This window comes from Prunus mume, linkage group LG3, assembly GCF_029339155.1.
Source record: "Prunus mume cultivar Tortuosa linkage group LG3, ASM2933915v1, whole genome shotgun sequence".
Lineage (NCBI taxonomy): Eukaryota > Viridiplantae > Streptophyta > Magnoliopsida > Rosales > Rosaceae > Prunus > Prunus mume.
In genome coordinates, this window is record NC_142700.1 from 17,057,586 (window position 1) to 17,073,109 (window position 15,524).

Below are 15,524 nucleotides of genomic sequence, written 5' to 3' on the forward strand. Positions count from 1 at the left end.
TTCCCCTCCTCCCATCAAATCAAACTCTCCTCAGAATCCAATACCCTCTCTCTCTCTCACCCAGACAGACACAAAAAACACACGAACACAGAGAGAGACAAAGCCATGAAGGTCATCAAGATTCTATTGATCATAGCAACAACCATGGCTTTGTCTATCACTCTCACGACCGGGACAAGGGTTAGCCATCAAGAAGAAGAAGGCAAATCCCCTTTCACCGATTCATGGAAAGAGCAACCGTCGGCTGACGACGAAAACAAGTTGCTGCAGCCCTCCAAGAGGGTGAATCGCTTCCTTGCTGAAAAGGATCTGGTAGCAAGAAGCCTTAAACCAGTTATCCTGTGCAACGAGGACTATGACACATGCATCAACTTGCTGCCGGGCCTTAACTTCACCTGCTGCAACCACAAGTGCGTGGATTTGTCCGTAAACAAGGACAACTGTGGTGCATGCAACAAGAAGTGCAACTACACGCAGTCGTGTTGCGGAGGGCAGTGCGTGGACCTGAGTTCTGACAAGAGGCATTGTGGCCTGTGCAACCATCCCTGCAATAATGGAGCGTCTTGTGTGTACGGTCTCTGTGATTATGCGTGATTAAGACGGTCCATTAAGGGATTATGAGTGCTCCTGAGGTTCGTAATTTTATTGATTATGAAATAAAACAACCATAATAAGAAGAAAAAAAAAATCGGTGGTTCTCTCAAATAATTATATAGTTATTACTACTTTTATTATTAATAATACAGTCCTCGAGTGCTTTTCTCTAAATGTAATGATCGATGTCATGATCTATTTAAGAACTTGATTTATGAGTATGGAATTTGTATGAATCAATAACTTATAATTATTCCATTCTTATACTGTGGTGTTAATGGAGAGTCTGCATTGGGAGACCACTGTAAACTATAATTTGTTCAATATAATATGGATATTGTTATAATAAGGGATTCCTTTGGTGCCCATTGTTTTATTTTATTTCATTTTTTACATAACAAAGACATATTTAGTTAATAGGGTGACTTAGTTTTTGTTTTAACATAATTTCAAAACAATTGCCCATAAATAATTAAAATACTTCACATCAACTAGCCAACAGTCACTTTTTTTAAGGACAATTGGCACAAATATTTTAGCTAGAAGAGCTCAACCACTGAGCTATACCCCACTGACAGCCAATATTCATTTTAAAGATTGAATACTATTGCTCAACTTTAGTTGTTTTTTACTTGTTTTTGTTTATTTTATCAATAAAATACTGTCGCTCCTTTATCAAAAGAATTATTTCTCCTTGTGTCCTAGGGTTTTGGGAGAATAATCCTTATTTGATTATGATTATTCTTCCCCAAAAAGATGATAGGAATTACTCCAAGAGATTTGGTGGGAATTGGTTCCTTGATTTATAGTTTAGCTAAAGAATATTCGTTTTCCGCTTGTCATCTTTATATTGACTGGCGAAATATGTGTTCCCACAAACATAGATACATAAAATGTCATAACCAGTGCAAGTGAGGATCCCCCTATGTGGTCTCCATGCCAAGTACAAAACATTCCTCACAAACACCGTGATCAAACCACATGTGTCACAAGTAACTGAAATCCCTAATCCAACAATAAAAATATGTTACTATTTATCCCATAAATAGTAACTCACACAATCCATTTTCATTATAACTAGGGTTTTATACATCCCTGTTTAACTTTACTGGATTTTCATTAGGGACCTTGACTTTACCAAAATTACAAAGTTGTCCGAGAACTTATGATATTTACACTTTGGCCATAAACTTTCAGAAATTACGAAATGGCCTCAAAATCTTCAAACTTATTTCCAGTTTGGTCCCTATTGCGGCAGCAATGATATCCTAGGCCAAAAGTCCAGAATTCTTCAACGAATTTGATTCTCAAACAAAAAACTGGCGAAATTCCTGAATCTCAACAATAGCCCTCAAACTTTACCTTGGATTGTTGGGCTTGATCTCACGATCATCTAGGCAAAAACGGTCGTGTTTTGGAGTTATAAAGAGGAAGTTATGATTTTACAAAGTTTTTGAACCAAAACTTGTTTCTTTGGAGTTACAGACTTGTTGAAGGAGGAAGAAGAAAAGTCCAGCTAAATATGGGATTTTATCCACCGCCTCACAACTTCTAATTTTGTTTTAAACGGTTCAATAAAAGCCCGCCACTAAGTGGATCAAATTCATTAATCCACATTAAGAATTCTTCGGAACTCAAAAAAATTCAATGAAAAAAATCTCGAAGTCCTAATCACATGTACTTAATTTCATCTTATAAAGTAATTTTTGTATAATATTCCGAGTACACCAGGTGTACCTTACAAAAGTTTCTCTTACTTCCAATGTTAGAAGAATATAAAGTTCAAATCTCCATCCCCACATTAATAAACATCAAATTTGAGCACATGCCATTTTGTCATCAGATTCTTATAACAACAATATCCCAATTAGATCCATAGAATTTCAACTATATGGGATTTGTTCCTCACAGATCATCATGAAAATTAATAATTATGGCTTATCAGGTGATTAATATGCATTCTTATTGGTCCATTGGGTGGGTGTGTATTTTATATTCCCTCTCTAGAAGAAGACGGATCTTGACCTCCCAAAGCTTATAACCAATAACATCAAATGTGGTTCAAATGAGCAAAAGGAATTGACCTGAATATTCCTCAAGGCATTTGAAATATTCAAACTATTATCTTTTCTAATCTTAGATATCATCAGGACATATTTTAAGCTATGTTGACCTACAATACAAGTAACCAATGCATGTTCATATAAATAAAAAAACCAAAAAAACCATGCAAGTTACCATCAGCCATCAGAAGGTCTAGTCTCTAAAAGCAGTTTGTGGGTTAATAATATTCATACTCAACGTATATGTACATATAACATATTAATATTAATACAATGATAATCCCTCCTTCAGTCTCATTCCAAAATGTAATTCTATGATATGAATCGTTCATTTGATGAGTTTACATTCAAGTATACCCATTCATATAATCGTTATTGTTGGTTGATTAATAGACAACGAAAAAAATCAAAAAAAGTTTCTTTTGAAATCTTTTTTTTTGTTGGGCAAGTAATTTCTTTAATATCAGTTGAATTCTAGTTTGTTTATCTCGTTTGGGACTGCTTCTCTAGGAAGTATTTTTGCTCATAAGCACTTTTAATAAAAGCATTTTTATTATAAAAATCTTGAATTTTCATAAAAAAAATTAAAGTCCTTCGTAGAAAAGCACTTGGGAGTGCTTCCTGAAGAAGCACATGGCAGGTGCTTCTCCATGAAGCGCTTCTATAACCAAGAGGCACTTCTAAACTTTTCTCACAAACGCTGTCGAAGTTCTTTTAGTTATCAAAAAGCGTTTTTGGCCTTTCCAGAAGCACTTCCAAACAAGAATGGCTCAAGGTGAATATTGTTTTTTGCTGAAATGAGGGGGATTAACTCCTAAACACACAAAAACTAAATAATATAGACAGTACGATTTCTACAAACATATTACTTTCAACTTATCTGTAAAAACGTACAAAAGGAAAAAGAAAAAATAGAGAACACATACTTAACAATTTGAGACTTGGGGAGAAAAAAAAATTGATTAAAGAAATTGATTGGATTAATCAATTAGTCAACTTGTCCTTGGGTTATAAGAATATTCTAGAATTCTTCTTTTAAAAACATACTTGATTGATGTTCATTCTGAATCTGTCTCCATACACAAAAAATGGAACAAGCTTGATGAACTCGTAGAAATCAATTAAAACACATAATTTGAAAATAGAGCAATAATAAAATATACGAAACTTGTGTCAAATTAAGCTGCCTGAAAAACTTACGTGGCGGTCATTCATTTGCTGGGCTCCCCGTGATACTTCGTATTCTCTACAATTATGTGCTACACAATACACGCTGGTAGAAGTATATTATTATGCCTTCAGGGCTAGTTAACTTGCATAATTGCATTTACATGTTTTTCCTTTCTTTGATTAAGAAGCTGTGGACAGAGCACCGTACTTAGAGCTCAAGTATAGTTTCGAAAAGGACACGTCATGTAGAAAAACCATTTTTTTATGGTTTGGGCGATCTGTTTGCTTCGTTGTGCAATAGCGTTTCATCAATGGCCAATCCCTTTGCTTCCCCTAACAGCATGCCTAAATTTCTTCAGGTTCGCCCATTTCGGCACATTTGATTCTCATATTTCGGGCACCCACGGTCGGAAGGGATCAAGGGTAGTGAAATCTCAAAACTACCCTTTGACTTTATTGGTGTGACATTGGGAGTGAGATCGTTCAGATGTGAAGAACAATATGCTTCATGCTTGAATCACATCTAGCATCTATGGTTCATTCGTGTTACATTAATTATAAACTTTTCAATTTTAATAAGCAGATCATCGGATGTAGATCATTGATTAGGTTCGAACCCTCATGTGAAAAACTCATTTTCTTAATATCGCTCGTATTATATATTAAAAATAAATAAATAAAGCAAATTATCTGTCACATAACATGATCATGATCTAGTAATTGGTCCAAGAGAAATGATCTTTTTGATATTACTACGTACTATGTAATTTTACATGCATCATAGGGTCTTTGAAATGGAAGGTGCCCTTTGAAAATGGAGGGGATGAGTTTGAGTGCCCTATCAATTAAGTTTCTTTAACAAGTAAGACTAATATACTATGCCCTAGGGCCTAGAATTTGACCACACTCTTTGCGTCACATCCCAAAGAACCACCAGCTTTTACCACCTTTCCCGCGTCAACCCCTCGCTACTATAAACCCTGAGTTTTCCCCTCCTCCCATCAAATCAAACTCTCCTCAGAATCCAATACTCTCTCTCTCCCTCTCTCTCTCACCCAGACAGACACAAAAAACACACGAACACAGAGAGAGACAAAGCCATGAAGATCATCAAGATTCTATTGATCATAGCAACAACCATGGCTTTGTCTATCACTCTCACGACCGTGACAAGGGTTAGCCATCAAGAAGAAGAAGGCAAATCCCCTTTCACCGACTCATGGAAAGAGCAACCGTCGGCTGACGATGAAAACAAGTTGCTGCTGCCCTCCAAGAGGGTGAGTCGCTTCCTTGCTGAAAAGGATCTGGTAGCAAGAAGCCTTAAAGCAGCTTCCCAGTGCAACAAGGACTATGACACATGCTCCAACGTGCTGCCGGGCCATAGGAACTTCACCTGCTGCAACAACAAGTGCGTGGATTTGTCCGTAAACAAGGACAACTGTGGTGCATGCAAGAAGAAGTGCAAGTACACGCAGTCGTGTTGCAGAGGGCAGTGCGTGGACCTGAGTTTTGACAAGAGGCATTGTGGCCGGTGCAACCATCCCTGCAAGAATGGAGCGTATTGTGTGTATGGTCTCTGTGATTATGCGTGATTAATTGAGACGGTCCATTAAGGGATTGTTAGTGCTCCTGAGGTTCGTAATTTTATTGATTATACAATAAAACAACCACAATAAGATGAAAAAATAAATAAATTGGTGGTTCTCTCAAATAATTATATAGTTATTACTACTTTTATTATTAATTATACAGTCCTCGAGTACTTTTCTCCAAATGTTATGATCTATTTAAGAACTTGAATTATGAGTATGGAATTTGCATGAATCAATAACTTGTAATTATTCAATACTTATAGATTTTTTGTTCGAGAGATGTAGAGACCACTGTAAACTATACTTTTTTCAATATAATATGGATATTCTTATAATAAGGGATTCCTTGGTGCCCATTGTTTTATTTTATTTCATTTTTTACATAACAAAGACATATTTAGTTAATAGGGTGACTTAGTTTTTGTTTTAACATAATGTCAAAAAAATTCCCCAAAAATAATTAAAATACTTCACATGAACTAGCCAACAGTCAATTTTTTTTAGTACAAGCGGTTGGGGGGTTTGTTTACACAAATATTTTTTTTGGGTGCTTGGGTTTTCAAACCTCTATCCACATAACACGAGGTGGAAGAGCTCAACAAACTGAGCTATACTCCATTGGCAGCCAATATTCATTTTAAAGATTGAATACTATTGCTCAACCTTAGTTTTTTTTTACTTGTTTTTGTTTATTTTATCAATAAAATACAATCGCTCTTTTATCAAAAGATTTATTTATGTAATTATTTCTTATATTTAATATCTAATTGCTCCACATAATCACACTGTAAATTGCCGTTAATAGGACTGGTTAAAGTTAAACCAAATGCAAGTTTGATTGACTCTCCAATCTTTTAGATTCTAAAAGTAAATTATGTTTTTTTTACGAAACTACCACTGTAAAACATTAATCAATTTTTTTTAGTTCTCATGTTATCGGAGCAAATACTTAACTATATACAACTAATTGTATGCAAGAACTACTCTCACATTAGACGATTACGCCTCTCATGAGTCCACCACAAGAAACCTCTCCTCCGGAGAGCAGTGGGATAATCCCAAACAAATTTATTCCTCAATCCCGAAAATTAGAATTAAACCATGAAAGACTGTGAAATCACATTTTTATTTATTTATTTATTATAGTTGCCATTATTTTAACTTACTAAAACTAATTTTTAAGTGGCATAGACTTTATTATCGTTGAAATAATCATTAATTTTCTTTATTTTAAAGGAGTATAAGCAGCATGTACATAGATGCCTCATTTGAGATCGAAGCAAGAACTTAAAAAAGTGTGGCCCAGTCAAAGGTCTGCCTCTATGCATGCGCTGCTCCTAGTTTTTATAATAGGCTTTGATAAGTGATAACTTGATAAGCAAACAAAACAAGCAAGATCCAGCTTTGTAATTAGGTGACGAAATCATTGATTTCCTCAATTTGCCATTCTTCCTATAACACTCTGGTTGAAGCAAATGACCATAACATTTTCCAGGAAAGTCGCTTTGTAAAGCACATGGCCTCATATATATAGCTTTTGTGTTTCCGCCAAAAATGGTGCTAGTTGTGGCAGATTCAGGATTTGGAAGTAGAGTAAACGGAACTTATAGGTTGCATGAATACGGATACAGATACGTCGATATGGAAAATTTCTAAAAACTATATGTGTGTGTATAGCACTGATACGATGTGCGCTCTAGTGTACAAGAAATTGGGCTCGGGTGTACCAAAAAATTGGGTGTCCAAATAATTTTACTCAGTCCAAAATAATTATAGAGTCCAATACCACCCATATCAATCACGTGATTCCATGTCACTTTTATCCCTCTCTCCTCGCTCTCTCTCTCCCCCTTTTTTTTTCTTTCTTTTTTCCCTAAGCTTCTTGTTTCCTTCTCACCTTTTTTTTTTTCTTCTCTTCTTCTCGTTCTCTTTTCCTTGGTCTTGTTGCTTCATATCTACCTATTTTTATTTTCTAACAATTTTTGGGTAGGCAGTGCCGACCCAAAACATGGCTAGATCCGTGCCGGTGGGTGCTAGTGCCATATTTAACATAGAGAGATGCAATTACAAATGTTCTTCGTTTTTCGCCTTCCCAAATTAGACAAATGAATGTATTATTATTTAAACAATTTGAAATTTTTCGAAAGATTTGAAGTTTTGAAACTAAGATATGTGGATTTTCCTAAATTTCGGCATTAGAATTCATTTTGAAACCCTAATTGTCTAGCTAGAAGGGGGATGTTCGACCATTAATTGAGGATTAATTAGAGGACTAACATGGATCGGACTTAAATGTCGACCCACGGGAATTGACACATACACAAATTGAGCAAGAAATGACCATGTGCTAGGCACGACCCATTCAAACGAACAATTTGGAAAATAGAAAGTATTGCAAGAGTTGGCTTGAAGCCCAAGATAACATCTTAAGGATGAGTCGCTGATGGCCTAGGTGAAGACCCCTCCAAATATGAAAAGCTTTAGCACATCAACTAAAACACACAACTTCACAGCAGATTCTAGGCGTCATTTAGGATTGATTTTTTTGTCAAATATTTATGTGTTTGGTAAAAATAAAATAAGGTTTCACTACTACAATTATGGAAAACAATGATCCGTATTAGACGACCATAAAACTAAAAAGCATCGTGTTTTAAAAAATCATAAAAAACCACGACAGTTCCAAGGAACCATCATTCTTTAAAAGGCTCAGATAAAAATTACGACCATTCATTTCGAAAACCGTTGTCCTTTAAAACGTGCTGGAAAGGGAAGGGCGTTGTGCACAAGCAGCACGTTTTGGCCTATGCTGCACCTTTTGGGGCATTTTATCAAGAAGATTGTAGGCATCTTGCAGAGGGTCAATTTCTTCCCCTCCTATGGCAGAGTCCAGCGTTGTATAAGTTAATTGACCACTCTTGCTTCTCTGTGGATCCACCACTGGCTCTGACTTTATGCCAGTTTTAGGCGTTATGCATATTTGTGTTTTATTATTTTAATAGGTTTTTTATGTTATTTTTTATATATAGTTTCTCTATGATCTATGATGTAATTGCCATTAACTTTCTATTAATGAAACTTAATTCCAAAAAAAAAAAAAAAATCAATCAAATCGTTTTATACTATTGTGGCTACACCATAGCTTGTTTGTTTTGGTTTAATTACATATGTTATTCAAGGGTGGAACAACTATATAGGCTGCAGTAGGCTACAGCCCATGGAGGTTTTTGTGGAAAAAGAAATCAAGCCCACATATTTGACTTATTTTAAATATAGCCTATTTGTGTCTTACATTCTTTGTATTTTCACATGAAATTAGCGAAATATTTGTCTCTATCGACAACTTTAATCACTTCATTGGTTGGTGCTGCAAATTTATTTCCTCATGGGTGTTACAGCCCAAATTTCTTATTAATTATGTTCTACAAATTTGTGCGGTATTGAAACACAGTAATTAGTCAAATTGTCCTTGGGTTAAAAGAATATTCCAAAATTCTTCTTTTAAAAACACACTTGATTCATGTTCATTCAGAATCTTTCTTCATACACAAAAAATGGAACAAGCTTGATGAACTCGTAGAAATCAATTAAAACACATGATTTGAACATAGGGCAATACTAAAAATATACGAAACTTGTGTCAAATTAAGCTGCCTAAAAATATAATATATATTAAAACACTTGATTCATGTTATTAATCGATGTATGCAATTGGTTCATATTTCAAATATATAATATATATTTTTTAATATACAAGCGATAATTTAAACTACAAGAGGATGGGGGGTTTCACACGCACTAGTACTACTAAGGTGTCATGGGGGATTGACAAATAATAAAATATGAAACGGGAAACTGGTTGATGAAAGGAATGATCATCATCAATCTCATTGTAATAAAGTTAACCACCACTTATACATGCTAGCTTTGCTAGCTAGCAGCATATACAATGCATCATGCATGTTTTTATTAGTGGAATGGTACAAATTCACGTACGGCTGTTGTTTTTATAATAAGGTCCTCATGTCAAATTCAAATAGATACAATTAGCGATAGGAAAAAGCAACGAGAAAATTAACATATATATTTTAAGGTCAATTGTTACTTAATTATAATTAGCGAGATACGAAGTTGTGGTCAAAGCATAATCTCTGTCTCATCAAATGCTCCAGATGTCCACAAACTCATTGTAAAGTTGTGAAAACTAAGAATATAAACAATGACTTGATGCTTTGAGCACCAAAATGCAATCAAATTCAATCTTTGGTCAGAGGGATACGTGTCTATGTGAAACTATAAGAATTGGCTCCACTTTAGCCATGACAATATTCTAGGATTAACTCAGCGCACCTTCACCTCTATAATATTCTCCTCACCACCAACCGTTAATTTCATGCCAAAAGTTTATATGCCAAAACTTTCTACCTCCATATATCAGTCTTTTTAGCATAAATGATCTTTAAATGGTTATTTTGATTGTGAAAATAAATGCTCCCTAAATTTTCAATTTCAATATAATTAATTTAGACTATAAGGTTTAGCGCTCTCGTCTTTTCATATAAATATCATTAAACAATGTTCGTCGTACTGCTACTTAGATGGTATTCAATCAAATGCAGCACGTTGCTATAAGGATTGTGTTGGCGAGTCCTTACTAAGTTACGATTTTGGTTTCCAATTATAATAGGAGTAAAGGAGAGTGAAGAGAAATTATGTCTATGTGAATAGGTAAAGTATAGATATGGAGAGGAATTCTCCTTCACTTTGTTTGATAGATTATGATTTGGTTTTTTTTTTTTTTTTTAATGTAAAAATTAAAATTGCTTTGGTTGGAGTATGACCAAACTAGAAGGATTCATCTGGCAGCATACTTAAGTTAGGCCTTTTGCCCTTACTGCTTGCCGCTGCCACGAGCACATGTTTCCAACATAACTAAAAATTTCTTTGGAAAATATGATTTAAAATTAATATTTTGCTTGATTTGCTTGCTTGCAATTGCATACAATTTCAAGAATTTGAATTAAACGATCAAGAAAAACCAAAAACAAAAGAATCAAAATATTACTATGCATAGTTGCATAGGCCAAATGCACAAAACCCCCCATCTTTGCACCTGTTGTTGCAGCCACCACAATGCCCCTTATTGAAAGATGGATTTACACATTTTCCCTTGCAGCATACCTCATTGTACCTACACTTCTTTCCACATCTTCCACAGTTGAGGCGGTCTGTCAACACATTAACACAATTCTTCTTGCAGCAGGAAGGCCCTGGGCTTCCCTTAGCACGGCATATCCTAGGGAACTTGTTACAAGTCAATCGCAGCCGGCGCTTGCGCAAGAGAGAGCGGCCATTTCCATGTAAGGTTGAAGATTGTTTTTCAGTTTCGTTTACCAGAGAGTTCAAAGAATCATTAATATTGGTTTCATGTTCTTCCTCCTCTGCATTGGGGTTTGCTTCAATGTTGGTTAGAACAAGAGCCAAGAGGAGAAGAAATATCAAGAAATGCTGTATCAGCTTCATGGAGAAAGAATGTGTAATGAGAGGTTTCTAGGGAGAGGTTTTGTGTTGTTGGAAGGGAAACAAGCTTAGATGGGACTTGGGAATGAATGGTTGATTAAGGGTGACAATGAGATGGGTTTTTATAGGAAGGCTGGCATGCAGATTTTTCCTTTTGAACTTAGTGGAGTGGTCTACATACCAATAAAAAATCTAAATTTGGATCGTGAAATTGAGCCAAAAGTTAGGTCGTCATTCCAACGTCAAACAAGTTGAAGGAACGCGGCGGAGAGGAGGAAGCTGACTTATGGGGATTGAAAAAATGGAATTAAAATAATGAGCTGATTTCTCCACTCCTCTTTTCTTTATTTACACTTCTTTTTACTTTTTAATACTTTTTAATCAATTTTGTTCTTTTTATTTCCTATTCTACCCTTATCCTATATTACTTTATATTAGTTCTTTTTCTTTATACTTAATTTTCCAACTTGCATTCCATTTTCAGTATTTATTTTTTTCTTTAATAGAATAAGAAATTAAGTTTTTTCTTCCCTTTAATACTGAAAATGGAGTGTTAGTTGGAAAATTAAGTATAAAAATAAAATAATAATAATAATAATAATAATATAATAAAGGGAGATTTTATTGGCACCCTATTATTTGCTCTTTACACCCCATACTAATTTTAAACATGAATAACCTATTTTACCATTGTACATAATTACCGTTAAGGACAAAAAAAATTTATAATTAAAATTAAAATTGCTCACTATACCCCACATATGTTCCTGCAACCATAGTTTAACTTTGTTCTCAAACCATCATGTTCCTAAACCCTAAACCCTAGATTTATACGTTTATATTGGTGAAAAAATATCTTGTATTTATTCATGAAGGGTGAGATTGAAGTTAGATAGGCTTTGAATGAGGTATGAGTTTATTTTTTGGCGTTTTGCAAGTTTAGTATTTCATAATGGTCGCTGGTTACATTCAACACATTAGTATCAAACGCAATAGGTAAATTCGATGGGATGCCACAGAAACATTCGGTGGAGATCCACTGTAACATGGAACGTAGTTCAGTGGTTCACTACCGAACTTTTATTTGCATTTCAGTGGCATCAAACCGAAATTTATTTATTTTTTCACTAACTTATTGCTGACCACAAATTTAATGGAAGCTATTTTGATCTTACTCCCATTGAAGGAACAAAAACAAGGTGACACCCCTACTGAAGACAATAATGTGGGAACAAAATGTGTAATAGACTATAGTGATCAATTCACAATTTATTCGGTAATTATTTTGAGTTTTTGTTTGTCTGAAATCCTTTTATTATTATTAACGTGACATTAATGTTTCAAATATTATCCTTTTGTCATTACTGCTTGCGGCGGCCATGAGCACATGTTTTCAACATAACTAAAAATTTCTTTGGAATTATGATATATAAAATTAATATTTTGTTTGCGTGCTTGCAATTGCATACAATTTCAAGAATTTGAATTAAACGTACAAGAAAAACCAAAACCGAAGTAATCAAAAGATTGCTATGCATAGTTGCATAGGCCAAATGCACAAAACCCCCCATCTTTGCACCTATTTTTGCAGCCACCACAATGCTTCCTATTGAAAGATGGATTTACACATTTTCCCTTGCAGCATATCTCATTGTACCTACACTTCTTTCCACATCTTCCACAGTTGAGGCGGTCTGTCAACACATTAACACACTTCTTCTTGCAGCAAGAAGGCCCCGGGCTTCCCTTAGCACGGCATATCCTGGGGAACTTGTTACAAGTCAATCTCCGCCGGCGTTTGCTCAAGAGAGAACGGCCAATTCCATGTGAGGTTGAAGATTGTTCTTCAGTTTCGTTTACCAGAGAGTTCGAAGAATCATTAATATTGGTTTCATGTTCTTCCTCCTCTGCATTGGGGTTTGCTTCAATGTTGGTTAGAACAAGAGCCAAGAGGAGAAGAATTATCAAGAAATGCTGTATCAGTTTCATGGAGAAAGAATGTGTAATGAGAGGGTTTCTAAGGAGAGGTTTTGTGTTGTTGGAAGGGAAACAGGCTTAGATGGGACTTTGGAGGAATGAATGCTTGATTAAGGGTACAATGGAGGTGGGTTTTTATAGGAAGGCTGGCATGCAGATTTTTCCTCTTGAGCTTAGTGGAGTGGTCTACATACCAATAAAAAACTAAATTTGGATCATGAAAATTGAGCCAAAAGTTAAGTCGGCATTCGAATGTCAAACAAGTTGAAGGAACGTGGCGAAGAGGAGGAAGCTGAATTATGGGGATGGAAATAGTGCAATTAAAATATATTGAAATAGGTGGTTTTATTAATGCATCAAAATAACCCCTTTCTTTTTTTACCAACAAGCAATGGGAGATTTGAATTTTGGATATCTTCCAACATTAGGATGATGAATATTTTCTAAATTTTAGTTACAGAATGTGATAAGGTGAAATGACAATATCTTAAGCTATGAGAGGGGGATTCGAACTCGAGTGCAGAATGGGGAGTATATCCGCTTTAGCCAATTTAGCTAAGCCCATGTTTGCCACTTTGAACATTTTTGGTATAAGTAAATAGTTATTTAGTAGTTGAGATTTGGATTTATCATGGTTCAATATAGTTTACATGAAATTCTTACTTTAATCTGAAGGATACCCTTTTACACTTAGAAATTTAAGATTTAAGTTTCAAGTTATTCGCAGATCCCTCTAAGCCATAAACATGCATAATCCTAAAGAAAGTAGGCAAATTAGTGTAATATTTTCATTAAGTTACATTTCGAATTTATGTGGGGTAGTATATAGGGTATAATTTAAAAGTGAAGGATTCAATGTTTCTAGCTATGACTTTATGATACTCCAGAGAATGTGCTAGTGTATGTCGTCCCCTTCCTTGGATCGTAATAAATTAGCCCCAAAATAACCTCATAAAACAAATGAACTACGGTCTTACATCATTTAACATTCACAAGTGTACGATAAAGTCTGAGTAAATATTTCGTTAGTATTGAGATTTTTTTGTTGTAAGATTTTGTATTGAGAATAATGTGAACTGTGCAGCTCTTTATAGAGTAGATGGATAGACTTTTTTGTACTAACGGATTCTGGCCATAATCCACAAAAATATAAGCCAATGTGGTCTACTTTAAGAATTGTAGACAATGACACTTTTAAGATTTCTTCTATTTTTAGGTAGTGCTGACTCCTGCTTAGTCTGCCCCCGCCAACCCACCCACCATAAGTGGGCGAGTCTAATGTCCTCCAAAGTTGATTTGGTCTCATAGACATGTACCATCCTACATCCTTAATAGAAACATGCACAAAGGTCAAACAATTTGTAATAAAAGCGCTGAAATCATAGAATTAGAATATTTTTCTCGAAGTAATAAGGAGTTTGTAACTCAAGTGATTAAGAGTATTTACTTATACATCTGAGGTCTTAGGTTCAATTTCCTCTCTCCAAATATCACATGTACAAAAATACATAAATAAATTATGCATATTGGGTCATTATTTTACCATTTATGAGTTAGATACCCTAGGTACGTAAAAATAATAAAAATAATATGGTTTGCATTAATTTAATACATCACATATGTATTATATAAAAATAACCAAAGTAATTAAAGACTGGGGTCATAAAACCTTGGGAGAAAGAAAAGTTGAGGGTGTAAAGCAAAGGTGAAGAGAATTTCTTAGTCCGTTGGGTTAAGTATATTGCGAAACACATGAAACATGAGCTCCTTTTATTTGATTTTCTTTATCTTATGTTCCCGAACTTGCATTGGTAAAAGCATAGACAACACCTTATGGTGTCCCTAGCTCTATATATATTTATATATATATTTGTTCCCATGATCACGCCAGGATGGCTTCAACTTTTGGCAAATTAATTAATGTTAATTAAACTAGAGCTAGGAAGGTTCCGTATATACACTTGTCGTGTTGCGGTTAGCTATTAATCACTAGAATTAAGTAATTTTTGGATGTTTTGGATATATCACGTGGCTAGTGTACCATCTAATAGACTTACGATATGTGGGGTATTTCTAATGGAGCCAGCCGCATGTCATAAAGAGCAATATAGTAAGTTAGAGAATAATTCAATGTTATATGTGTATTAGATGATACACCAACCACATGCTGTATCTGGAACAATTAAAAATTTCCACTTGCACTTTGCACAACATCTTCATTAACTATTCCCTTCTGGGGTTTTATTTCATCCAAACTTCACCATGAAGGCCTCACAAGAACATTTCTTGAAGCATTTGACAAGCAACAACATGAAGTATATGATTTTCACTTTCACTGGAGAATAAGGAATCTGATTTATACACAACCTGTCATTCCTAAAGCCAGCAGAAAAGTGGCTGGGCTACTTATGAAGGAGTCTATTTCTCCCATATGAAAAAGCACCATGCGAGCTCACCCAACAACCTGTAAAGAGTGAGTAAATTTAAAAAACTATGCTTAACTTCTTCCTTAATCTTATCCCAATATTTTAATAAAAAAGAAACAAAAAAGAAACATGCGTACATCTCATAACAACCCAAGTACATACCATAAACTGAAACTCTGAAA

At 34.8% G+C, this 15,524-nt stretch overlaps 3 protein-coding genes across 3 annotated transcripts; 2 read left to right on the forward strand and 1 right to left on the reverse strand.

Moving 5' to 3' along the window:
- LOC103326489 (uncharacterized) lies at positions 1–943 on the forward strand. Its single transcript, XM_008228722.3, has one exon. The coding sequence runs from the start codon at positions 106–108 to the stop codon at positions 592–594; it is 489 nt and encodes a 162-aa protein (XP_008226944.2). The 5' UTR covers positions 1–105; the 3' UTR covers positions 595–943.
- A 3,905-nt stretch (positions 944–4,848) lies between these two features.
- Positions 4,849–5,697, forward strand: LOC103326488 (uncharacterized). Its single transcript, XM_008228721.3, has one exon. The coding sequence runs from the start codon at positions 4,928–4,930 to the stop codon at positions 5,417–5,419; it is 492 nt and encodes a 163-aa protein (XP_008226943.2). The 5' UTR covers positions 4,849–4,927; the 3' UTR covers positions 5,420–5,697.
- Positions 5,698–10,407: 4,710 nt separating this feature from the next.
- LOC148918916 (uncharacterized) lies at positions 10,408–11,016 on the reverse strand. Its single transcript, XM_089048868.1, has one exon. The coding sequence runs from the start codon at positions 10,940–10,942 to the stop codon at positions 10,484–10,486; it is 459 nt and encodes a 152-aa protein (XP_088904994.1). The 5' UTR covers positions 10,943–11,016; the 3' UTR covers positions 10,408–10,483.
- Positions 11,017–15,524: the final 4,508 nt, after the last annotated feature.